The 19,451-nt window shown below is 43.7% G+C and overlaps 1 protein-coding gene across 8 annotated transcripts in view; it reads left to right on the forward strand.

Moving 5' to 3' along the window:
• Positions 1-19,451, forward strand: part of Frmd4a (FERM domain containing 4A) — a 590,169-nt gene that overhangs the window by 449,311 nt on the left and 121,407 nt on the right. For all 8 annotated transcript variants that reach the window (XM_051205872.1, XM_051205874.1, XM_051205870.1 and 5 more), the window contains 2 exons: positions 2,108-2,202; positions 12,422-12,514. In XM_051205872.1, the coding sequence (XP_051061829.1) occupies positions 2,108-2,202; positions 12,422-12,514 (188 nt within the window). The remainder of the gene's footprint in view (positions 1-2,107; positions 2,203-12,421; positions 12,515-19,451) is intronic.

A 19,451-nucleotide genomic window follows, 5' to 3' on the forward strand; every position in this document is an offset into this window, starting at 1 on the left:
AGTCACACCTCATTTTCTAATACCAGAATGATCCAGTAAGACTCCACTCCTCATCTCTCTCCACTCAGCAGACTTGACCTCAAGTGACCTTCTATCCCCACCCTCAAGACTTGACCTCAAGTGACTTTTGACTTACACACACACACACACACACACACACACACACACACACGTTAAAATCTATTCTGAGTGTTGGAAGAGTTCTTGCTGACAAGGATGCTAAGTCTAAAACATGCTTACAGGGCAAGTAAAAAAGATAATCCTAAGTAGGAAAAAAATTATAGTAGTATAGCACAGGCTAGCCTTGAATCCCTGTTTCTCCTACCTTAGCCTTCTAAGTGTTGGAGTTACAGGTATGTACTACAGTGCCCAGCTCAAAATACTTCTAAAAACAGCAAGCATCACAGATGAACTGTGGCTACTTTCAAAGAGATGGCAGTCATTCTGATGAACAAATTATGATCCACTACATTTTAAAAGCAGTCAGCCTACTACCTCACTACAACCCATAAATTACATGCAGCCCAGCATCTTCTGGGAAGAACAGCTGCATGAGTGCCTGTAGCATCCCACAGCATGTGCTCAAGCTTCAGAACTCAGTCTTGCAGCATCTTTCCTAATTCATTTGCCTAATTCTGAGAAGTGCCATGTACATCCCTCTGCATGCCCTTTGTAGACTTTTTCCTATTAATAAAGGAAGCTTTGACTTCTAATTTTGAATTTCCTGCTGGCTTAGACTCAGATTGTAGCATACTGGGAATAGAATGGAAGGAGAGAGCATTAGATGCCATTGGTTCATCAAGGTAGGGTTTTCCATTAATCTCTAATTAGCAGGGGAGGAAGTACTACCACCAGTTCAAACCCATGTGGATCTATGTGGTTTTCACCAGAGTCATAGAGGCAAGAGGAGGCAGAAATGGCTGCCTGATCTCTGGGCCCACTTCTGCCCTGTATGATAGACAGCCTCATAGGATTATGAGGGTAAAAGTGTATAAGAAGTACTTAGGGCAGTGCCTACCACACAGCAAATGGACACAGTTCATGGTTCAGTGATGTTGGACTCAACAATGGTACAAAAGTGATGGTCAGTAAAAATTGTACTTTGAATTTTGCGTAGGGATCTTTTCTCTAGGTCAGGTTATTGCTACACTTTCCTCTAATGATGCTGAAAGCCAGAGCTCCACAGTTATACATGTGATCACCAGGCAGAAGCAGCCACACTGTGGCAGGATTGTTCAACCTTTCAGTGAAGAGAAGCAAGGTTGTCATCCACCAAGCCCATGCTTAGAAACTTGCAACTTAGTTACAAAATAAATCTGAATGCTGTTAACTGTACCCTTTTGTCTTGGTTTACCAGACCTGTAGCACTGTGTTGCTAAGGTCTGGTACTCATATTAAATGCATTTGGACCTGATAGCATCTTCAGATTGCAATGGGCTTATCAGAAAGTTACTTTATCCTAAGAATAGGAGGGTCTGCCTGTGTTTGCTAAACACATCAATTTTAAAAAGACATCTTCCTGTCAGTACAGCATCTGGTGGAGAAAGAAAGTTACCAGGCTGAACAGCCCCACTAAAGACCAAGTACCATTTGTTGACAGAGCCAATCTTATAGAACCTCTGTCTGTTACCTGGGACCTTTGCCTTGGCTGTTTTATATAGCAGTGCCCTAGTGTCTCTTCCAGTCTTTCTCTTTCCCTGTTTATCTTGTTCTCCCTCTTTCATTCCCTCTTCTTCCCTCCCTCCCTTTCTCCCTTCCCCCCCTCTCTGTGTGTGTGTAATGTAGTCTAGGCTAGCCTCAAACTTGCTATGTAGCTGAAGGCAATCTTGAACTCCTCATCCTTCTGCCTTCACTTCCTGTAGAAATACAGCCAATTGTATCCTGTGCTAAGAATCAAACATGACACTTTGTGCATTCCAGGCAAGAACTCTACCAACTGAACCACAACCAAGTCCCTCTTTGGATTTTATAAAAGTCATTTGTGTTTATGTAGTGCGCCTGTGTTTTCAGATATTTCACTGAGAATGTGCTAGAAACCCAAGATGGTAGCATGATTTAGTGAAAGTCTCTGGTGACTTAATCTTCTCCCTTTGTGTTTTTCTTCTAGCCCAAGCTTTTGGCCAAGGAGCTTCTTGACCTCGTGGCCTCTCATTTTAACCTGAAGGAAAAGGAATACTTTGGAATCGCATTCACAGATGAGACGTAAGTGCTGTCCAGAGGTGATAGACCCCCAAACAGAAGAGCAGGATGGGAAATTACCCTCCCTCAGCTGTGCATAGCAAAATCAGCTGCAGGCTACTTGGGTCCAGTGGGGGCTGGGGGGGTCAGTCCAAGTTCACCATCTGAATTTCAAATACCAGTGATCGGGCTGGAGCCGCCAAGGATATAATTAGACAGATGCTAATATTATGAAATTATTAGGTCAACGTTCTTATAATCAAGCAGATTCTGTTCAGACTGAGATGTTTATTTTTTTAAGTAGATCTTGTGGGTTTGGTTTTCATTAAGGTTAAAAGAAAACTTCTGGAAAGTAAATGTTCCTCTCCAGTACTGGAGAAACAATAACAGGAAGTGGAGTTGATGATAAATTCAGGGCGAAAGATGATAGCTGGGAAGTTTCATATTCTAAGCTGAAACAGAGGATACAAAATGCATATCACCTATTTGATGTAAAAGTGTGCTTGCTTTCAGCAGCCTCCCATTTCAGGTTATGTTTTATAATAAAGGGAGGGATAGGTTCATGGAATTATTTTTTTTTCTCTTTGTAGATTGTTACCAAGAGAGTTGGGTGAAGATCAGCCCAAATTCTTAGATAAGAATAAGCTATGGACTGGAGACGTTACTGAGTGGTGAAGCACTTTCCTAGATGTGTGCGGCCCTTGGTTTTATTGGAACGGGGATGGCTGTAATCATCTAAGGGATGCCAATAGTCCTTCAGCACAAAGAATTGGGATGTGTGGGATCAGGAAAGACAGAAGACCAAGCCACAGAGAGAGGGATAGTAACAGCTGTATACATTCATGATGGGAAAAGCCCAAGGCTGGAACTCCATTAAACAGATACTGGCCTGGGTATTTTGTAGGACTCCTGGGCCCTCCCTTTCCCCCTATTGGATGTATCTAGATATCTACCCCCATGTCTTCCCAGTTTCTCTTCTCAATGTTTTCTGGGAATGAGAAGTAGTTGTCTCAGAGAGCCTGCCCTGACTTTCCCTGTCAGCCCTTTTTCCTCAAACTCTACTTCCCCATCCCCTTCACCAGGAAACAAAACAAAACAATAACCTACTTTAAATAAATGTTCCCCAAGAACTCTCCCCTGTGTGTACCTTCACGTACACATACCCTCCACGTCTTTAGAATTATAGACATGGTTTCCTAAAATGTGCCTAAGTCAGGGTGAGGTCAGTGGCTGGGTGGGAGAGTAGAGTCCAGCCCAGACCCCAGGAGTGAGGTGGAACCACTGAGGTAGGATGGGTTATGAAACAAGAATAGGCGCCTTCTGTGTGGATCAGTGGGAGAATGACAATATGCATCTGTGTCTGTGGCTATGGCTGGCCTTGGGGAATCCACATATAAGCGTGAGGACCTAACTTCAGTCCCCAGAACTCAGGTTAATAAATGAAAGCCAGGTTTGTTGGACGACATTTGTAACACCAGCATGGGGAAGACAGAAATGTTGTGGATGCTCTCAGCAAAGGATCAGCCATGCCCTCTGAGAGACGGGTGATCTCTTCTTTGCTTAGGAGGAGGCAGGGACCCAGGCTAATGCTTTGCAAAAGACCTAGCAGCCCTCTACAATTTCTTACAGCTTTTATAGGTCAGAGAACAGTGTAGCCACTTGAGAACCATCTCAGAGTCTCACACTCACCAAAAGGAATTTCTGTCACAGTCAGGCATGCTCACACCAATAGAAACTGCAGGTGTGAACCTTTCATAGATAGGTATTTTGCCTCTGGCAATAAAAGCATGCAAACACCTGAAATGGCAATAAAAAAAAATATCCTTTCTTGCTAGTTATAGTGGTACATGCCTTCAATCCCAGCACTCAGGAGGCAGAGGCAGGCAGATCATCTGTGGGTTCCAGGACAGCGAGGGCCACTTAGAAAGACCCTGTCTCAAAAGCAAAACAAACAAACAAAACTAACAACTAACATTCTCTCTTAGCAAACAGGAACTACAGTACAACCTTTAACCACATAGCTGTGCCAATTACTCCTTAAGGAACCCTGTCAGGTATTTGCCTTCCTAGGATAAAGAATACAAAGAAGATGGCAGAAACTGGCAAACTTAAATAAAATTTTAACTCGTTTTACTTCTGCACAATCCTATAATTTTTAGGCAAAGACTTCTAGTAGGCTATCATAAAACAAAGTAACAATTTGATTTTGTTAGCTGCATATTCAAGTACACAAAATACATATTCCTATCACCTCTTCAGAGACAAATTGACCTCTTAGGCACACTGTGCTGCTGGCCTACCTGTCCTGCTCTGCAGTGAGAGATACTGTCTCAAGCAATATGAAGGGAGACTTGCGAAATAGCTCCGCAGTCAAGAGTGTTTGCTGTTCTTACAGAGGACCTAAGACCGGTTCCCAGTACTCACAGAGGTGGCTAACGACCACCTCTAACTCCAGCTCACAATGTTCTGGCCTATGAAGACACTTACACATGTACACACATAAAAGTAATAAATCAATAAAAACTTTCCAAAGGAAAGGAAAAGGTGAACAGTAAAGGACAAAGCCAAGGTTATGCTCTGATCTCACACATGTGCACACACACCACATACAACTGATGTTTGGGGCGGTAGATGAACAAAAGCAGTGGAGAGTGCAAAGCGTCCTCCTCCTCACAGACGGAGCAGGGCAGCTCTGGGGTTGGAGCCCACAGGGCACTGAAGTGTTAGGCAGACAGGCTAGCCTTCTCTGGTCTGGAAGGACCTCCACCTGCAGGCCAGGAGAGGTGCGGGCAGGAAAGCATCTAGCAGATAATAAAGAAGAAACCCTTCTAGCAACTGCCCACCTACACAAACTGAGTTTCGCAAACACATTCTCTACCATCTTCGTTGAGAATCCCCGTAAGCAATCCCCCTAATTACTCCCCACTGATTGGAAGGAAATCGTAAGCCTCAATTAATCATAGCCTCATTGTTCCCATTTCCCAAGTAAGTTTACTCAATTTAAAGAGTCCATGAACTCTGGACAGTCCCAATTAGAGTTTCCTTCAGAGTCAACAAGAGTCAAAGAATGAGCATGCTATCTTACCCTAGAGAGGAAGAAATCTGAGTGAGGATTACAGACCACAGCCATGATCATCCTAGTCAAGAGCAGTAACTGGAAAGATGAAAAGGTAGAAAGACAGTCTTCCTCCCAAGGGGAGAGGAGGACACAGAAGCCATACATCAAAGGCGGGAGGTACACACCCTTGAGTCTACAGAACTATGTAGTTGGGAGCTTAACTCTCTTGATTCTCTGATGGCCTGATAACCAACCTGGATATGTGTCCACTCATTCATATATGTTGTGTGTAGAGGTCACTCTTGAGAGAAGCATCACACTCCCATAGCAGGTCACACAGCCGTCCTCTGGCTGGTCTTGAGAATGCACAGGCCTACCAGCACTTCCAGATCTGAGTGGAAGGGTGTCTCCAGCCATAGTGCCCATGAAATAGAGTTGGGCCACCCATTGGTTCCTGAATGAGAACTGGCAGGGGACAAAGGGGAGGTGTCAGTTCCAGAGAAAGTCAAGCCTCTGAGAGGACAGTGCAGGAAACAGACCAACTAGACAAGGACAAGGGATTACCAGTCCTTCATGGCCTGGTAATACGTGGACCTACATACATCTCTGGGCCTCTTTGGTAACTGGAATACTTCTTTTCCTTTAAAGAAAGGGAAAAACAAACACCGCCCTTTGGACTTGTGCTTAGAAGAGTGACCTGCTCTGGGCTTTGTGATTCCTATAGCCAAGATCATGAACCCAGCTTTTTCTCTGCATCTGCATGCCAAATAACACTATTTGGTATTGTTTGCTGCAAATCAATCAAATTCATGACCTTGTGCATGCTAGACAAGTACAATAACAGCCTCATCTCAACATGAAACATTTTAATAACTGTTCACATTGGGCATGTGTGCCCCAAGGTGTTTGTATATATGTGTACATACTGTACTGTTTTATACACACACACACACACACACACACACACACACACACACACACTGAGGCAACTTTTAAGTACATGAATCTGCCAATTACCCAATTCAAATCAAGGGAGATTCAGACCTGCAAAGTGGCTACAAGAAGACAGCCACTCTGTGTTAGTTGTCACTTGGCATGGAGAGGCAGGGGGAAAGCTTCTGGACACAGGAATCACCAACCCAGAGCAGATCACACTCAGGCACAAGTTAAGGGGTTTCCCTGAAGCAGCAGGGGTGTCTAGTAGAATGTATGGCTCTTAGGTTAGAGGTTGTCTGTCATCCTTCAGTGTTAATTCTAGTGATGACATTTTGTGGGGTCCAGATGGAACCCTGAGGAAAATAAATAAGTTAATTAATTAATAATATATAAGTAAATGCAGACAGGAAATTGGAATTTTCCCTAGCCTTATGTCCCCCATAATTGGTATTTATTGATAAAGTATCAAGAGACAACAATATAAAACTTTACACCCGAAAATACTGAGTGCAACCCGTTGGCAAATGATTTTTGCAGCATTGATTACAAACTCTTCGTTCTCTGTTGCTATTATACTGTGAAGCTTTTTATTTGGAAATAATTACAGTAGAGTTACAAAGATAGTACAGACTTCCACCCAGCTTTTCTCCATGTCAGTGTCTTGCAAACCCTGAGCTACACAGCAAAACTATGATGCAACACCCACTGCTGTATGAACTAAGCTATAGGCTCTCCTCAAATGTCACCAGGTTGCTCAGAAATGTTTTTCCTGCTCTAGAATTCAGTTGCACTTGGTAACTTCTGATTTGCACTAACTCTGCCCAAATAAAGACAGCTATGAGTGGTGTTCATTTTGCAGGGTTCCCGGTCATGATGACCTGGGCAAGTGAGGGCAGTTTGGACTGCTTTGAGACATTCAGAAGCAATGGCCCTGGAGGAAATTTGATCTTTAAATTAGATGATTTAAAAATTAGGTGTTTGTTTACATTTTTGTGTGTATGAGTGTTTGCCTGCATTTGCATATGTTTGCCATACGCATGCAGTTTCCACAGAGGTCAGAAGAGAGCATCAGATCTCCTAGAAGGACAGGAGTTATTATGAACCACCACGTGGGTGCTGAAAACCAAACCTGGGCCTTTGAAAGAGCAGCACATGCTCTTAACCACTTAATCATCTCTCCAGTCCCTTAGAACAATCACGTGGCTGGAGCCAGGGTTTCTTTCCACATTGGTGATAGATTGGAAAGATGCAGGACTTGTTTGTGCTGTGTTTATTTTTCTTCAAAGACCCAAGTTTGTTCTGATGTACAGCCAGGTTCAAAAGTCCTGTTTCAGGACCTCTAATATTGGAGCCAATTTCTTCCTGTCCCCTTGACCCAGATCCAAAAATGACCAATTCCACTTGATCTTAGACTACCAGGGCCCAATACCAACTGACATATCCCAGGGGTCTAAGACATTGTGAAAGGGCTACCTTTCAGGCACCATTTCTAACAGTTTAAGAATCAACTCCTGAGTTCAAATTTAGTATTCCCATATGTATAGAGACTGTAAACTGAGGAATGAGGACATGAAGGTCAGTAGTTTAGCTTGAGTATTTTCCTAGCATTTTGAAGTTTGTGGGCCTATACAGCACCACAAAGAAAAAAATTAAACAGACAAACAACATAACTAAGATTTTCATTTATCCAACATGGCATCTGTTTAGCGAGAGTCTAAATCTTTTACATTTTATTTTTGAAATACGTGCATTACTATTTTAATTCCCCCATAATAATAATTTTTTAAGTTAATGACTGAGAGAAGACAGAGCATCTTCTCTCAAAAGCCAAACACAAAATAACTTCAGCCAAAATGAGCAATCAAACATACTGCAAGTTGAAGTAATGATTGTCACTGCAATTCAGTTCCTGTCTCCTGTCCCCAATCTTGTGAATTGCTCATCAGATGGTATAATTGAATACCCATGTCTTAAAGAAAGGGAAGTCTTTTAAGAAGTGTTTAGACGTTTGAGGGGAAAATGGGTTAGCCATTATTGTGCAAGTACAGTTAGAATGTACTTTCACATGCCAGTTAAGAAAATGAAGGGCCTTCACCCTATTATTTTATCACAGACCCCTTTGATATTTGTTAAGGACTTACATTCCTTCTCTTCCACAACTATTTACATGGAAAAGCTTTACTTAAGGTTTAGAAGGATCATGGGCACCATGAGGCTGCAGTCAATAAAGGCTATTGTTTTCAGCTTCCTGTATCATAGTTCTCTCTCTCTCTCTCTCTCTCTCTCTCTCTCTCTCTCTCTCTCTCTCTCTCTCTCTCTCTCTCGTGTGTGTGTGTGTGTGTGTGTGTGTGTGTGTGTGTGTGTGTGTGTGTGCCTGTGTAAGCCAGGAGGTGATCTCAGGAACATTGTCCACCTACCTTGAGGCAAAAGTTATTGGCCTAAAGCTCACTAAATAGACAAGAATGGATATCTAGCAATCTTGAGGGACCCTGCTATCTTGGCCTCAAAACTGGGGTAACAGGAGCACCCCATCATACCTGCCTTCTTATGTGGGTGCTATGGATCAAACTTGGTCATCATGTTTGTGTGGCAAGCATTTTATCTACTAAGCCATGTCCTAGTCCTGGGTCACAATTATTTGAAGTGCTTGCTTGATTGCTACAGGTCCAGGAGTTAGATTTAGCTCAACAAATGAATGTCTTATTGGCAGCACACCTGTGACCCATTGCCAGGCATGTTGGGTCATAAAGTGTGCCCTAGTCTGCACATGGCATTGGCTGAGGCATTCACAAAGTATCTAGCAAAAGCCACAAGTATATCTACTATTTAAAAACAAACCAAGTTCAAAGGCAATTTCTTATCTTGGGACTAAGAACCAGCAGTAGCAACTCTGGGAACATAATTTACTTAGAACTGGGCTTGGGGTTTCCACTCATTAACTCCTAGACGGCAGGACAGGGGAAGTCAGTGGCTCCAGCCTACCGTGCCTGAGCTGTCATAGTTGCTTCTGGGAACTTGACATTTAGTGATCATGACAGCCTCTGAGATGAGCACGCCACTGTCACACATCACAGCAAACAACAGCATCTTATGTCAAGTGACCAGAGAAGTATTGGAGTGTGACTTTATATATGCATAGCTAAGATAAATAGAAAAGAGTGGTGTGGTTCCAGAAGGGGCCACATCAATCATTCATTCCCTGCCCACCCTCCCAACACCTCTGGTACCAAAGAGCCTGGGTCTTAAGCTAGGTGAGCAGATGAACTCCTCATACTGGGGGAAGGAGCATTGGCTGTACCTGGTGACAGCCACTGAATCTCTAAGAAAATAGATTTCAGGGCTGGGGAGATGGCTCAGTGGATAAAGTGCTTATTCTACAAGCATGAGAACCAAAATTGAAATCCCCCAGAACCCAAGTAAAAACTGGGCAAGCAAGGAGACTTTCTTTACGCCCATCGCTTGGCGGGCAGAGGCAGGGGAACCATGGGCAAGGTGGCTAACTAGATTAGCTGAAATCAGCAAGCTCTGAGTTCAACTAGTAATCCTGTCTCAATAAAGTAGAAGGCCTTGAAGAAAGACATTCAACATCAACTTTGGGTATGCACTTTCACACACATGAATGTGTACCCACACACATGTGAATTCACATACATGCATGAGAACACATACACAGAGAGAATGGGGCATGTTGTAAAATTAATGCATTTGTCTTCTTTTTTAAGATTTATTTGTGTATTATAAATATAGTGCTCTGCCTGCATGTATGTCTGCAGGCCAGAAGAGGGCACCAAATCTCATTATAGATGGTTGTGAGCCACCATGTGGTTGCTGGCAGTTGATCTCAGGACCTCTGGAAGAGTAGTAGCCTTTGTTCTTAACTTCTGAGCCATCTCTCCAGCCCTGCATTTGTTTTCTTAACAACAGTAACAAAATCGTTTAACATCTACTGTTAGCCATGGGAGATGCAGAAATAACTGGCCTTTGGCTCCTGTCACTCTGTCACTTGTATTAGGAAATAGTTAACAACACACAATATAGAAGATGTTATAAACCAAATCTAAGAGGATAGAGAGGTGGCTCATGGGAGTGCAAACATTGAGACCAGAGTTAAGATCCCCAGAATGCATGTAAATGCTGAGCAGTCATCAAAGCCCACCAATAATCTCAGGACTCAAGAGGTAGAGACAGGATCCTTGAAGCAAGCCAACTAGCTAAACTAGACAAACCACTGAGCTCTAGGTTCAAGTGAGAGACCCTGCTGTAATATAAAAAAGGGGGAGGGTTCAAGGAAGACACCTGACATCAACCTCAGGCCTATACACCCATATCCACACACATAGATACATTTGCACCACACACGTGTGTACCCCTGCAGTACATACTCATGCATACATATGCAAAAACAAATTTTAGAAGAGCCTTACAATAACATATTGGAGAAAACAATCTTGTATTAATAAAAAAGTAAAGCCAGATTCCACTAGAATTGGCAGGCCTTGGTTTGTAATATAGTTTTCCCAGTACATACCCTGCTTGACTCTTTTTCTAGTACGTAGGGATCTCTAGATAAGTCAGTATTCCCGAACCATCCATAGGAACTTGTTTATTTAGGAATCCAAGATATTAAATGGCTACACATTCTCCCACATGAAGAGCCCCCAGTCCCACCCCCTGCCCAACCACATCTATAATAATTTCAGGCTCTAGGAATGGGTCAGTCTGTGAAGTTCAGCAGCAGGCATGGTATAATGCATTTATAATCCCAGCACAGTGGAGGCAGAAGCAGCAGGACCCCTGATACTGGCTCACCATCCAGTCTAGCCTAATGCTTCAAAGCTAGCTACAATAGACAGACAGATGTCATTTTCCCCCAGAAGCAGAATCAGGGTTTAGGACTATTCCCACCTCCTTGCTTTCTTTGCTTCTAGCTATTTCCATACATTGGTCTCTAGTCAGTTCATTGCTAGATAAATATTAAACAAAAGCAGGGCATTGTGGAATATGACGGTAATCCCAGCATTTGGGAGGTGGAGGCAGGAGGATCAGGAATTCAAGGCCATCCTGGACTATGTAGTGAGTGTGAGGCTAGCCGGGGTGAGACCCTCATATATTTTTTTAATCAAGCCAATATTCAGCCAACAACATAGCCATCATTTCTAAAACATTTCCTTACAGACCCATCTCCTACAATATCCCTTACCACCACCACCACCGCCACCACCCTTGCCCCCTCAGTCTGTTTTCAGGAACAGAAGGCTGGCTTGTGTTTTCCAGAGTTTTACATAAATGGGATCATGTCATTTATATATTTTTTAAACCTTTCATTCAACTCATTTTGTTTGTTTGTTTGTGTTTCAAGACAGGGATTGTCTGTTGCTTTGGAGGCTGTCCTGGAACTAGCTCTTGTAGACCAGGCTGTTCTCAAACTCACAGAGATCTGTCTGCCTCTGCCTCCCAAATGATGGGATTGAAGGTGTGCACCACCACCGCCCAGCTAACTCTATTATTTTTAGGTTTATCCACGTAATTGTGTACAATAGCTCTTTCTCTTCATTGCTGTATAGTATTCTGCTTTGGGACTATGCTGTCCATTCATTCACTCATTCTTCTGCTGGTAAACCCTGGGATATTTTAAGTTTGGGCCATTCTAGTGTCTTTTCAAATATAGTTATCTGTGAACTCATGTATAAGAGACTTTGTGTAGACAAATGCCTCCTTTTGTGGGAAGGAAAGGTGCATGCCTAGAAATAGAATAATGGCTTGGCCCTATGAATGTTTACACTTAAGAAAGTGTGGTTTACGGAATGAAGAGATGGCTCAGCAATTAAAGGCTAGGCTCACAGCCAAAAATATAAAAAAGTATGGTTCGTGTGGCATCCCAACTGCTTCCAGTAGGAAAATGTGAGGATTGTTAGCATGTCATTGGTGTGTTCTGAGTACTATAAGAAAAGCACATACCCCTGAGAAGTAGAAAGGGAACTGAGGCCTAGAGAGAGACCTGTGGTTATAGGAAGCAGACAGTTCTATCATCATGACTCCATGATCATGTCCTGTCCCCACCAAACAACAGTTCTCTCAGGAGGTCTTTCCCCCAGATAATTCCTCAGTGTTCCTCCAATTCTGAAATACTAGGATGGAGTCAAGATCCCCTGTGTGCCTATGACCCAGTGGGCTCTGCTCCATGGAGACCCTCATCTCCAAACACCTGTGCAGTCCAACAACCTAACCAGGTGCCTCTCCTTTCTCTAGGGGACACTTGAACTGGCTTCAACTGGATCGAAGAGTACTGGAGCATGACTTCCCCAAAAAGTCTGGGCCCGTGGTTCTGTACTTCTGTGTCAGGTAGGTCCTCCTGGAATTCCTGCTTTGGTTTCTGTTCTTTATCAGAAAAGTCTGGAAGGAAGAAGAGACTCGAAGGAAAAGGGAGATCAAGTATCTCTTGGTCTGCAGTTAGGGATAAGATAAAGACACAGCTACATTCCAAGAAGATGGACACTCAGGTATGACTGTTCTGGGCCCATCAGTGTGTGCACTGGCCACAGGTTTGCACACTTGTGTGAGGGTGCGTGTGTGGAATGAAAAAAAAAAAACATTTTATGGGGAGTGGAGAGAGAGAGAGAGAGAGTCATATATCTCACAGTAAACTGAGGCTTGTACTGTGTCACAAGTCCTCGTATTTGTTTTAGTGGCACTTGAAGCTCCATAAGAAGCCTCTGCAGTCATTGCTTCTGTCCTAAGTGCCACCAGAGTCCACTGAACTATACAGATTTATTGCAAATAGGGTTGATTGAAATGTTTGTCTGACAAGGAAGGATAAAGTATCAAAAGATGTCAGAGGGCTGAAGAGGTGGCTCAGTGGTTGAAGCGCTTGCAGCTGAAGCATGAAGACCAGCGTTCATGTCCCCTGTGTGTGTGTGTGTGTGTGTTTACATGTATGCATGTGCGTATAGAACCCAGAAAACAGCCTCATATGTCATTCCTTAGGCATTGTTCACCTTTTACTTAAGATATAGTCTCTCAGTGTGCTGTGATTTGCAAAGTAGGCCAGGCTGACTAGCCAGCAAGCCCCAGGGAGCCATCTGTCTCTGCCCCCCAGTGTTGAATTACAAAAATGTGCCACCATGTGTGTGGATTTTTTAAAACCCCAGTTTTGGAGTTCAAACTTAGGTCTTCGTACTTGCAAAGCAAGCACTTTGCTGACTGGAGTCATCTCCTCTGCCTCGTGTGACACATTTTTTAACTTTATTATTGTTGTATGTGTGTTCTTGGTGTATATGTGTGGACACACATACCACTGCATGCATGTGGAAGTTAGAGGACAACTCTTTTGGAATAGATTCATTTCTTCCACCTTTATGTAGTTTCCAGGGACCAAACTTTAGTCATTAGGCTTGACCAGCACTTTTAACCGGCTAAACCATCTTCCCTGCCCCGATAAAGAACTTTTAAGAATAACATTTGCCCTGTTTTCTGAAGACCCCAGGACTGATCACATCTGTTTGCAAATGGCTATAGGACCAGAGGAGGCTCAAAATGTAATTGAGCAGCAAAGCCAGGAGCTAGAGCCCCCCAGGCACAATATCACTGAGCAGATAGCAGCAGAGCCATCAACACTACTGCAGAGGTAGGAAGGGCTAGGTTTGCTTTAGGTTTTTCTTCTGGTACAGAGGGTTGAACCCAGGACCTTGAGCTTGCTAACAACTACACTACATACCTCTGTTTTCAAATAAAAATGCCCACTTTGCAAAGTCTACAGGCCCTGCTCCTCTTAAACACACTCACAGAAATCAGGAGTAGCATGCAAAGGGCTTGCAGCTCATTTCTCCCTGAAGAATAGGTTCAAGGCTGTGGTTCTAGACTTGATGGTCCTGACTCCATGAACAGCCTTCAGCAAGTCTCAAGCAAAGAGCTAAAGGGCCCATTTAACAGGCTGGAGTGCTTCTTTACCTCAGCTGGTGGAGTAAATTTCAACTTGCAGTTAATGCTTTTTTGATTTGCTTAACAGCTGCAAGGATATCAGAGCTAATCTCAGCTATTTCCATTACGGATGGGAATGATTTCAGTGCTATATCCTCCCTAATGGGGTCTCAGACGAATGGGAAATAACCTTATAAAACAAAGACTAATAATTCCAGTGAGGGAGGAGGTGAGATTAGGCAAGAGTTGGTTCATTAACCTATAATCGTAGGTAGAGGTTTACACTTGCCCACATGTTAGGTACTCCCTCCTTGCTACAGCTTTTTTTTTTTTTTTTTTTTTTTTCTTGCTACAGCTTTTTTTTTTCCTCTCTCCATAATTGAGATTTTATTGTTTGTGCTGAGAGTTGGTACAAAGGCATTTCAGTGCATGCAGTTTATTATTATTGTCATTATTGTCAGTATGTGTGTGCATGTGTGTTTGCATGTCACAGTGCATATATGGTCAGAGGACAGAAGTCAAGTATTCTAAGGGTCAACCTCAGGCTGTCATGCATGTTCCGCATAGCAAACACTAGCCTCATTGAGCCATCTCGCCAGCCCAATCTGTGCACAATTGCTAACATATGTACTAGAAATCTGTGTATTGTTATTCTTTTTGCAATAACTATTCCAGCAACTTTCCAGTTTCCAATCTGGAGGGAAATTTTCCCAAAGGGGCTCTTCTAGTACAAAAGTCTTCAGACATTGATGAGCAAAGTGTAAGTTTGACCAACTTGCAGTTTAATGCCACATAGATAGATGTCCAAACTGTCAGTCTTTCAAGTACCTTAACAATGTTATTAAAAAACCTAAGTGGTAGATAGAGAGCCATAGTTATTTATAGAAGCTTCACAGCTCTGACATGGCTGTGTAGAATAAGATTTAAAGTGTTCAAGAGCTATTCGATGAACAACCTGAACTCCAAATTACCATTTAATATGCTTTAAACTATAAGCTATGAAATTGGCCCCCACCCTAGAATGGGGTAAACTTACCCCAATATAACATTACTTTTATTGTACCAAAAAATAAACAATTAATAAATTATTTCATTTCTAAAAGAAAATATTTTCTTGGGGCATGAGGGTGCATGCATTTAATCCCAGCACTGGGGAGGCAGAAGCAAGTGAGTCTCTGTGGGTTCAAGGCCAATCTGTTCTACCAAGGTTTTAGACTGTCCACGGTTACACAGTGTGATCTGTCTCAAAGGAAAAAAAAAATGTGTGTGGTTGAGGAGATGGCTTGGTCAATAAAGCTTACAGGACCTGAGTTAGATCTCCAGAACTCTTGTAAAAAAGCTGAGCTTGGTAGCAGGTGCCTGTAAGCCTAGCAGTACAGAGGAAGACACAGGAGAATCCCTGGGATCCCCGGCCAGCCAGCCAAGCAACCTACTTGATGATTTCCAGACTGGTTTCAAAAACCAAGGTGGGAGGCTCCTGAGGAATGGTGCTGGAAGGTGACCACTGGTCCCACACACACATGCATGTGCACCCGCACACATATGAACATTCTAACGTACATATACACCAAGTCATTTACACTTTAAAACCGGGCTGAGTTCTTTAAACACTGTTTCTTTTCCTGATTTTTCGTGTCAACATTATTAAAGAGGACCAAAAGCACTGGGCGTTTTCCAAGCATCTGAACAGACCCCAGTTGTCTGTAAGTTTTGGAGACTCAAACCCCAGTTGCAAAGCATTGAGTTTTGAGGTCCCTTAGGATGTGTGCAACCTTCCCACGTCACCCCCAGGCTGTTTTCTCTGCCTAAACCCAGTGACAAGGAAGCTGGAAATAATCAGTAGGTGCTAGCAGTAGAGAGAACTGGAAAGCAGACTGGCCAAGGGCTGCATGTGTCCACCATTGACCTGCTCTCCTGCCAACGGGACTTTCAGTTGGCCTTAGCAAGCATCTCAGGGAATATTCATGATACGAAAATCCCCATTGTGAGTGTGGTAGTTCACACCTGTGATTATAGCACTGGGGAAGCTAAGGCAGGAGGATTGCTTTGAGATGAAGGCCATTCTGAGCTGCAGTGCGAGACTGTGTTTCAGAAAAATAACTTGGGCTGGTGGGGTAGCTCAGTGGGTAAACAGCTTGCTGAGCAAGCATGGAGACCTGAGTTCAGACTGCAGCACCCAGGTAAAAGCCCCATATGACTGAGCTCTGGGAAGAGGGGCAGACAGAGGGGTTCTTGCGGACTCAGCTGAAATGGCAAATATCAGGTCATTGAGGGACTCAATAGAGAACGTGATTGAGGAAGACACTTGGAGGTGACTGCTGGCCTGCAGGAGGGCTCACACTGGTAGGTATGCATGTGTGGGTAAGCACACATGTGCACATATGAATCCACATGTAAATAATTAATTTCATCTCCAACTTCTACTTAGGATCAACCCTCCTCTACTCTGTGTGTGTGTGTGTGTGTGTGAGAGAGAGAGAGAGAGAGAGAGAGAGAGAGAGAGAGAGAGAGAGAGAGAGAGAGTTCATGTGTGTGGTCATCTGTATACACATCACATTCAGACAGTGCCCTCAGAGGTAGAAGGCGGCTTTGGATCCCTTGGAACTGGAGTTACAGTCAGTTGTGAGCTACCTGGTATTGGTTCTAAGAACCAAAGCTGGGCTCTCTGTAAAAGCAAGTACTCCCAACCACTGAGCCATCCCATCAACTCTTCTCTGCTGTTCCTGTATACAGGCCAGACAACAGAATATTCCTTTCTTTCCAGCTCCTATCCAGTGGATCTTTCTGGAAGGTAGCATGTTTCTAATGTTTAGCTTCCTCCTAGACAGCCTTACCTGAATGCTTCGAACTCATCAGATCCAAATGAATATATAACTGGCCCACTCCTCCTCTCTTCTCTAATCTCCTGTGGTTCTGTGGAATCTGTGATGTCATTATTCATCCTCTTATGTGAACTGTAAGCCCTGAGCCGGCCCCTACTCCTCTTCCTGGATTCCCTATTGCAAAACCTCTTGACACCATTTCCTCTCCTCTGTCCTCCTTGAACTCAGGCCCTTATTTACTGCCTTATCAGCTCTTGCATCCACATCTCCAGGTGGCTGTCACCTTGGTACTGGCCATAAAAGTCTAGCATGCTGTGATCTGAGTTCCCGCTTTTCAGCTCACCCACACATCGCTCTAACAAACCCAGGCATTTATTTTCTCTGAGAAAAGGCAGATTCTGTCCCCGAGGTGAGCTCCAAGTAAGAATTCATTTGTACTTCAGTGCTTTTCTAACAATGTCTCCTTTGCTGGAAGAAGATGCTGTCACTTAGGATTTGTCAAAGAAAACAAAAGTCAACATGAGTGTATTCCATTAGCCTAATTCTTTTCCTACAGACTTAATTATTATCAGCTTCAACTTTGTGGATTCTTCAGGTCTCTGCTCTACACACATACATTACACACGCAAACATACACATGTACAATGCATACACATAAACACAAGCATACACACATGTAAAAATGCACATAGTTAAACACAGAAAGATAGATGCACACACCCACATACACACATACATATCCACACACATACATACACGTGTATATATATATATACATATATATATATATGCATGCATACACACATGGACACATGTATACACACATCGCTCAGAAGAAGAGTGGCTCTTAGTCATCATACAGGAGCCACGGACGCTTCTGTCCCAGCTTTTCCCCCACCTCAGAGCTCTTTACCTCCAGCTACTTCACCCTGGCATTCTCCCCTTCACAACCACATGTGGCCTCAGTACCTGGAGGAAATACTCTCCTGTGCTGCACCCACCTTTGCTCTCTCACTTTCGTCTTTGTTCATATAAATACTCAGCAAGATGGGTCTCTGCTTGCTCCCTCCCGACGTTTCACTGCTTTCTCAGTTTGTAAGCAGCCACCCCTGCTTCCAGCACACCCTGAGGTCCCTGGAGGACTCTACGTACAGATCCCACAGACGCTTGCTTTTGGTGCCCCTCTGACGCAGCACTGTGTAGCTCTGGCTGCCTTTGACCACACCCTTGGTGGCGGTTCAGGTCTTGGTGCTGTGAGTTCCAGTCCAGATCTTGGCCCTCTGCATGGCCCTACTCACACTGTGATGTTAGTGTTTGTGAGGTTGGCCTGGCTTTTCTTCTCTCCCGGCTACTCTTCCAGCAAGTGTGTTTATGCTCACCACTGGCTGCCAAGACCCTCCCTATACTGACAGCTCCAATCTCACCAGTCCTGAGCTCGGTACTTCCAGGTCCTTTCTGCTACTACAGATATGCACCCAAATGCAGCTGAGCCCATTGATGCCGTCGATTTCTGCCCCTAGCACACAGGTTGTTCAGTGGCAACTCGTTATCCATGTAGCTGATGCTCCTGTACCTCCCCACCCTCACAGGCCAGATCCCCGAGTCAGCCAACAGCACCCCCTCTTTCCCACCTGTGCCTTGCTTTCTCCTTGCTTCTTCTTTTTCTGCATCTCAGATTTACTCCCCACTTACCAAGCACACTCCATTGACTGGAATTCAGGCCTCTGTAACCACCACCCAGACCTTCAGTCTTTCAGTTAAGCTCTGTTTCTGACCTCAGCCTTCCCCCTGCCCCACCATGTGTTGCCATTGAGCACCTTTCTAGAATGCTCAGTGCTAATGGTCCCCATTATCAGTAATGTGTTCCTTATGATCTGTCTACCTCTTCACCTTTCGACCTCACTTCTGCCTGCTCCCCTCTGATTGCACACTAATCACCATGTGACCAAGAGCTCCTCCAGCCATTGTTGACTGCTATAAGGCAAGTTCTAACATCTTGAGACTAAGCCCAAGAAGTGGGTCAAAAAAAAAAAAAAATGGTAGTAAAATATAGCTGTGTACCCAAGGAAGTCTATGCATTTTGTTGGCCCAGGTTTAATACTTGGAATAATTCCTACAGGGCAGTTCCTTGAATTGTATATTCAGCTAAATGACCCCACTTAGCCACTGTGTTTGTAAGAGAATAAGTAGATGAGATTTATCTCTTCAAACCTCGAGTTTTATAAGCAACAATCTGAATGAACAATAGGAAAAAGACAATAAGGGAACGGCAGGAAGCTATTATCTAGAAGATGACCCTTTGGCCCTGAGGATGTCTCTGTCCATGATTGAGACAACACAATGTTTGCTGCTTCCTGTCCCTCTCGAGAACAATGGTGACTTGGATCTTAAATGAGGTGCTCAGCTAACCAGAACTTGCCTTAATTCAGCTGGGTCCCGGTTAAGACTTAAAGCCTCTGAAATTCCAGCAGAGGCACTTGGCTGTCAAAGCCACAGCATATTATTCTCATTATTATCGCCCCCATTTTGCCACTAAAAAA

Source organism: Phodopus roborovskii, unplaced genomic scaffold (genome assembly GCF_943737965.1).
Source record: "Phodopus roborovskii unplaced genomic scaffold, PHOROB, whole genome shotgun sequence".
Taxonomy (NCBI): domain Eukaryota; kingdom Metazoa; phylum Chordata; class Mammalia; order Rodentia; family Cricetidae; genus Phodopus; species Phodopus roborovskii.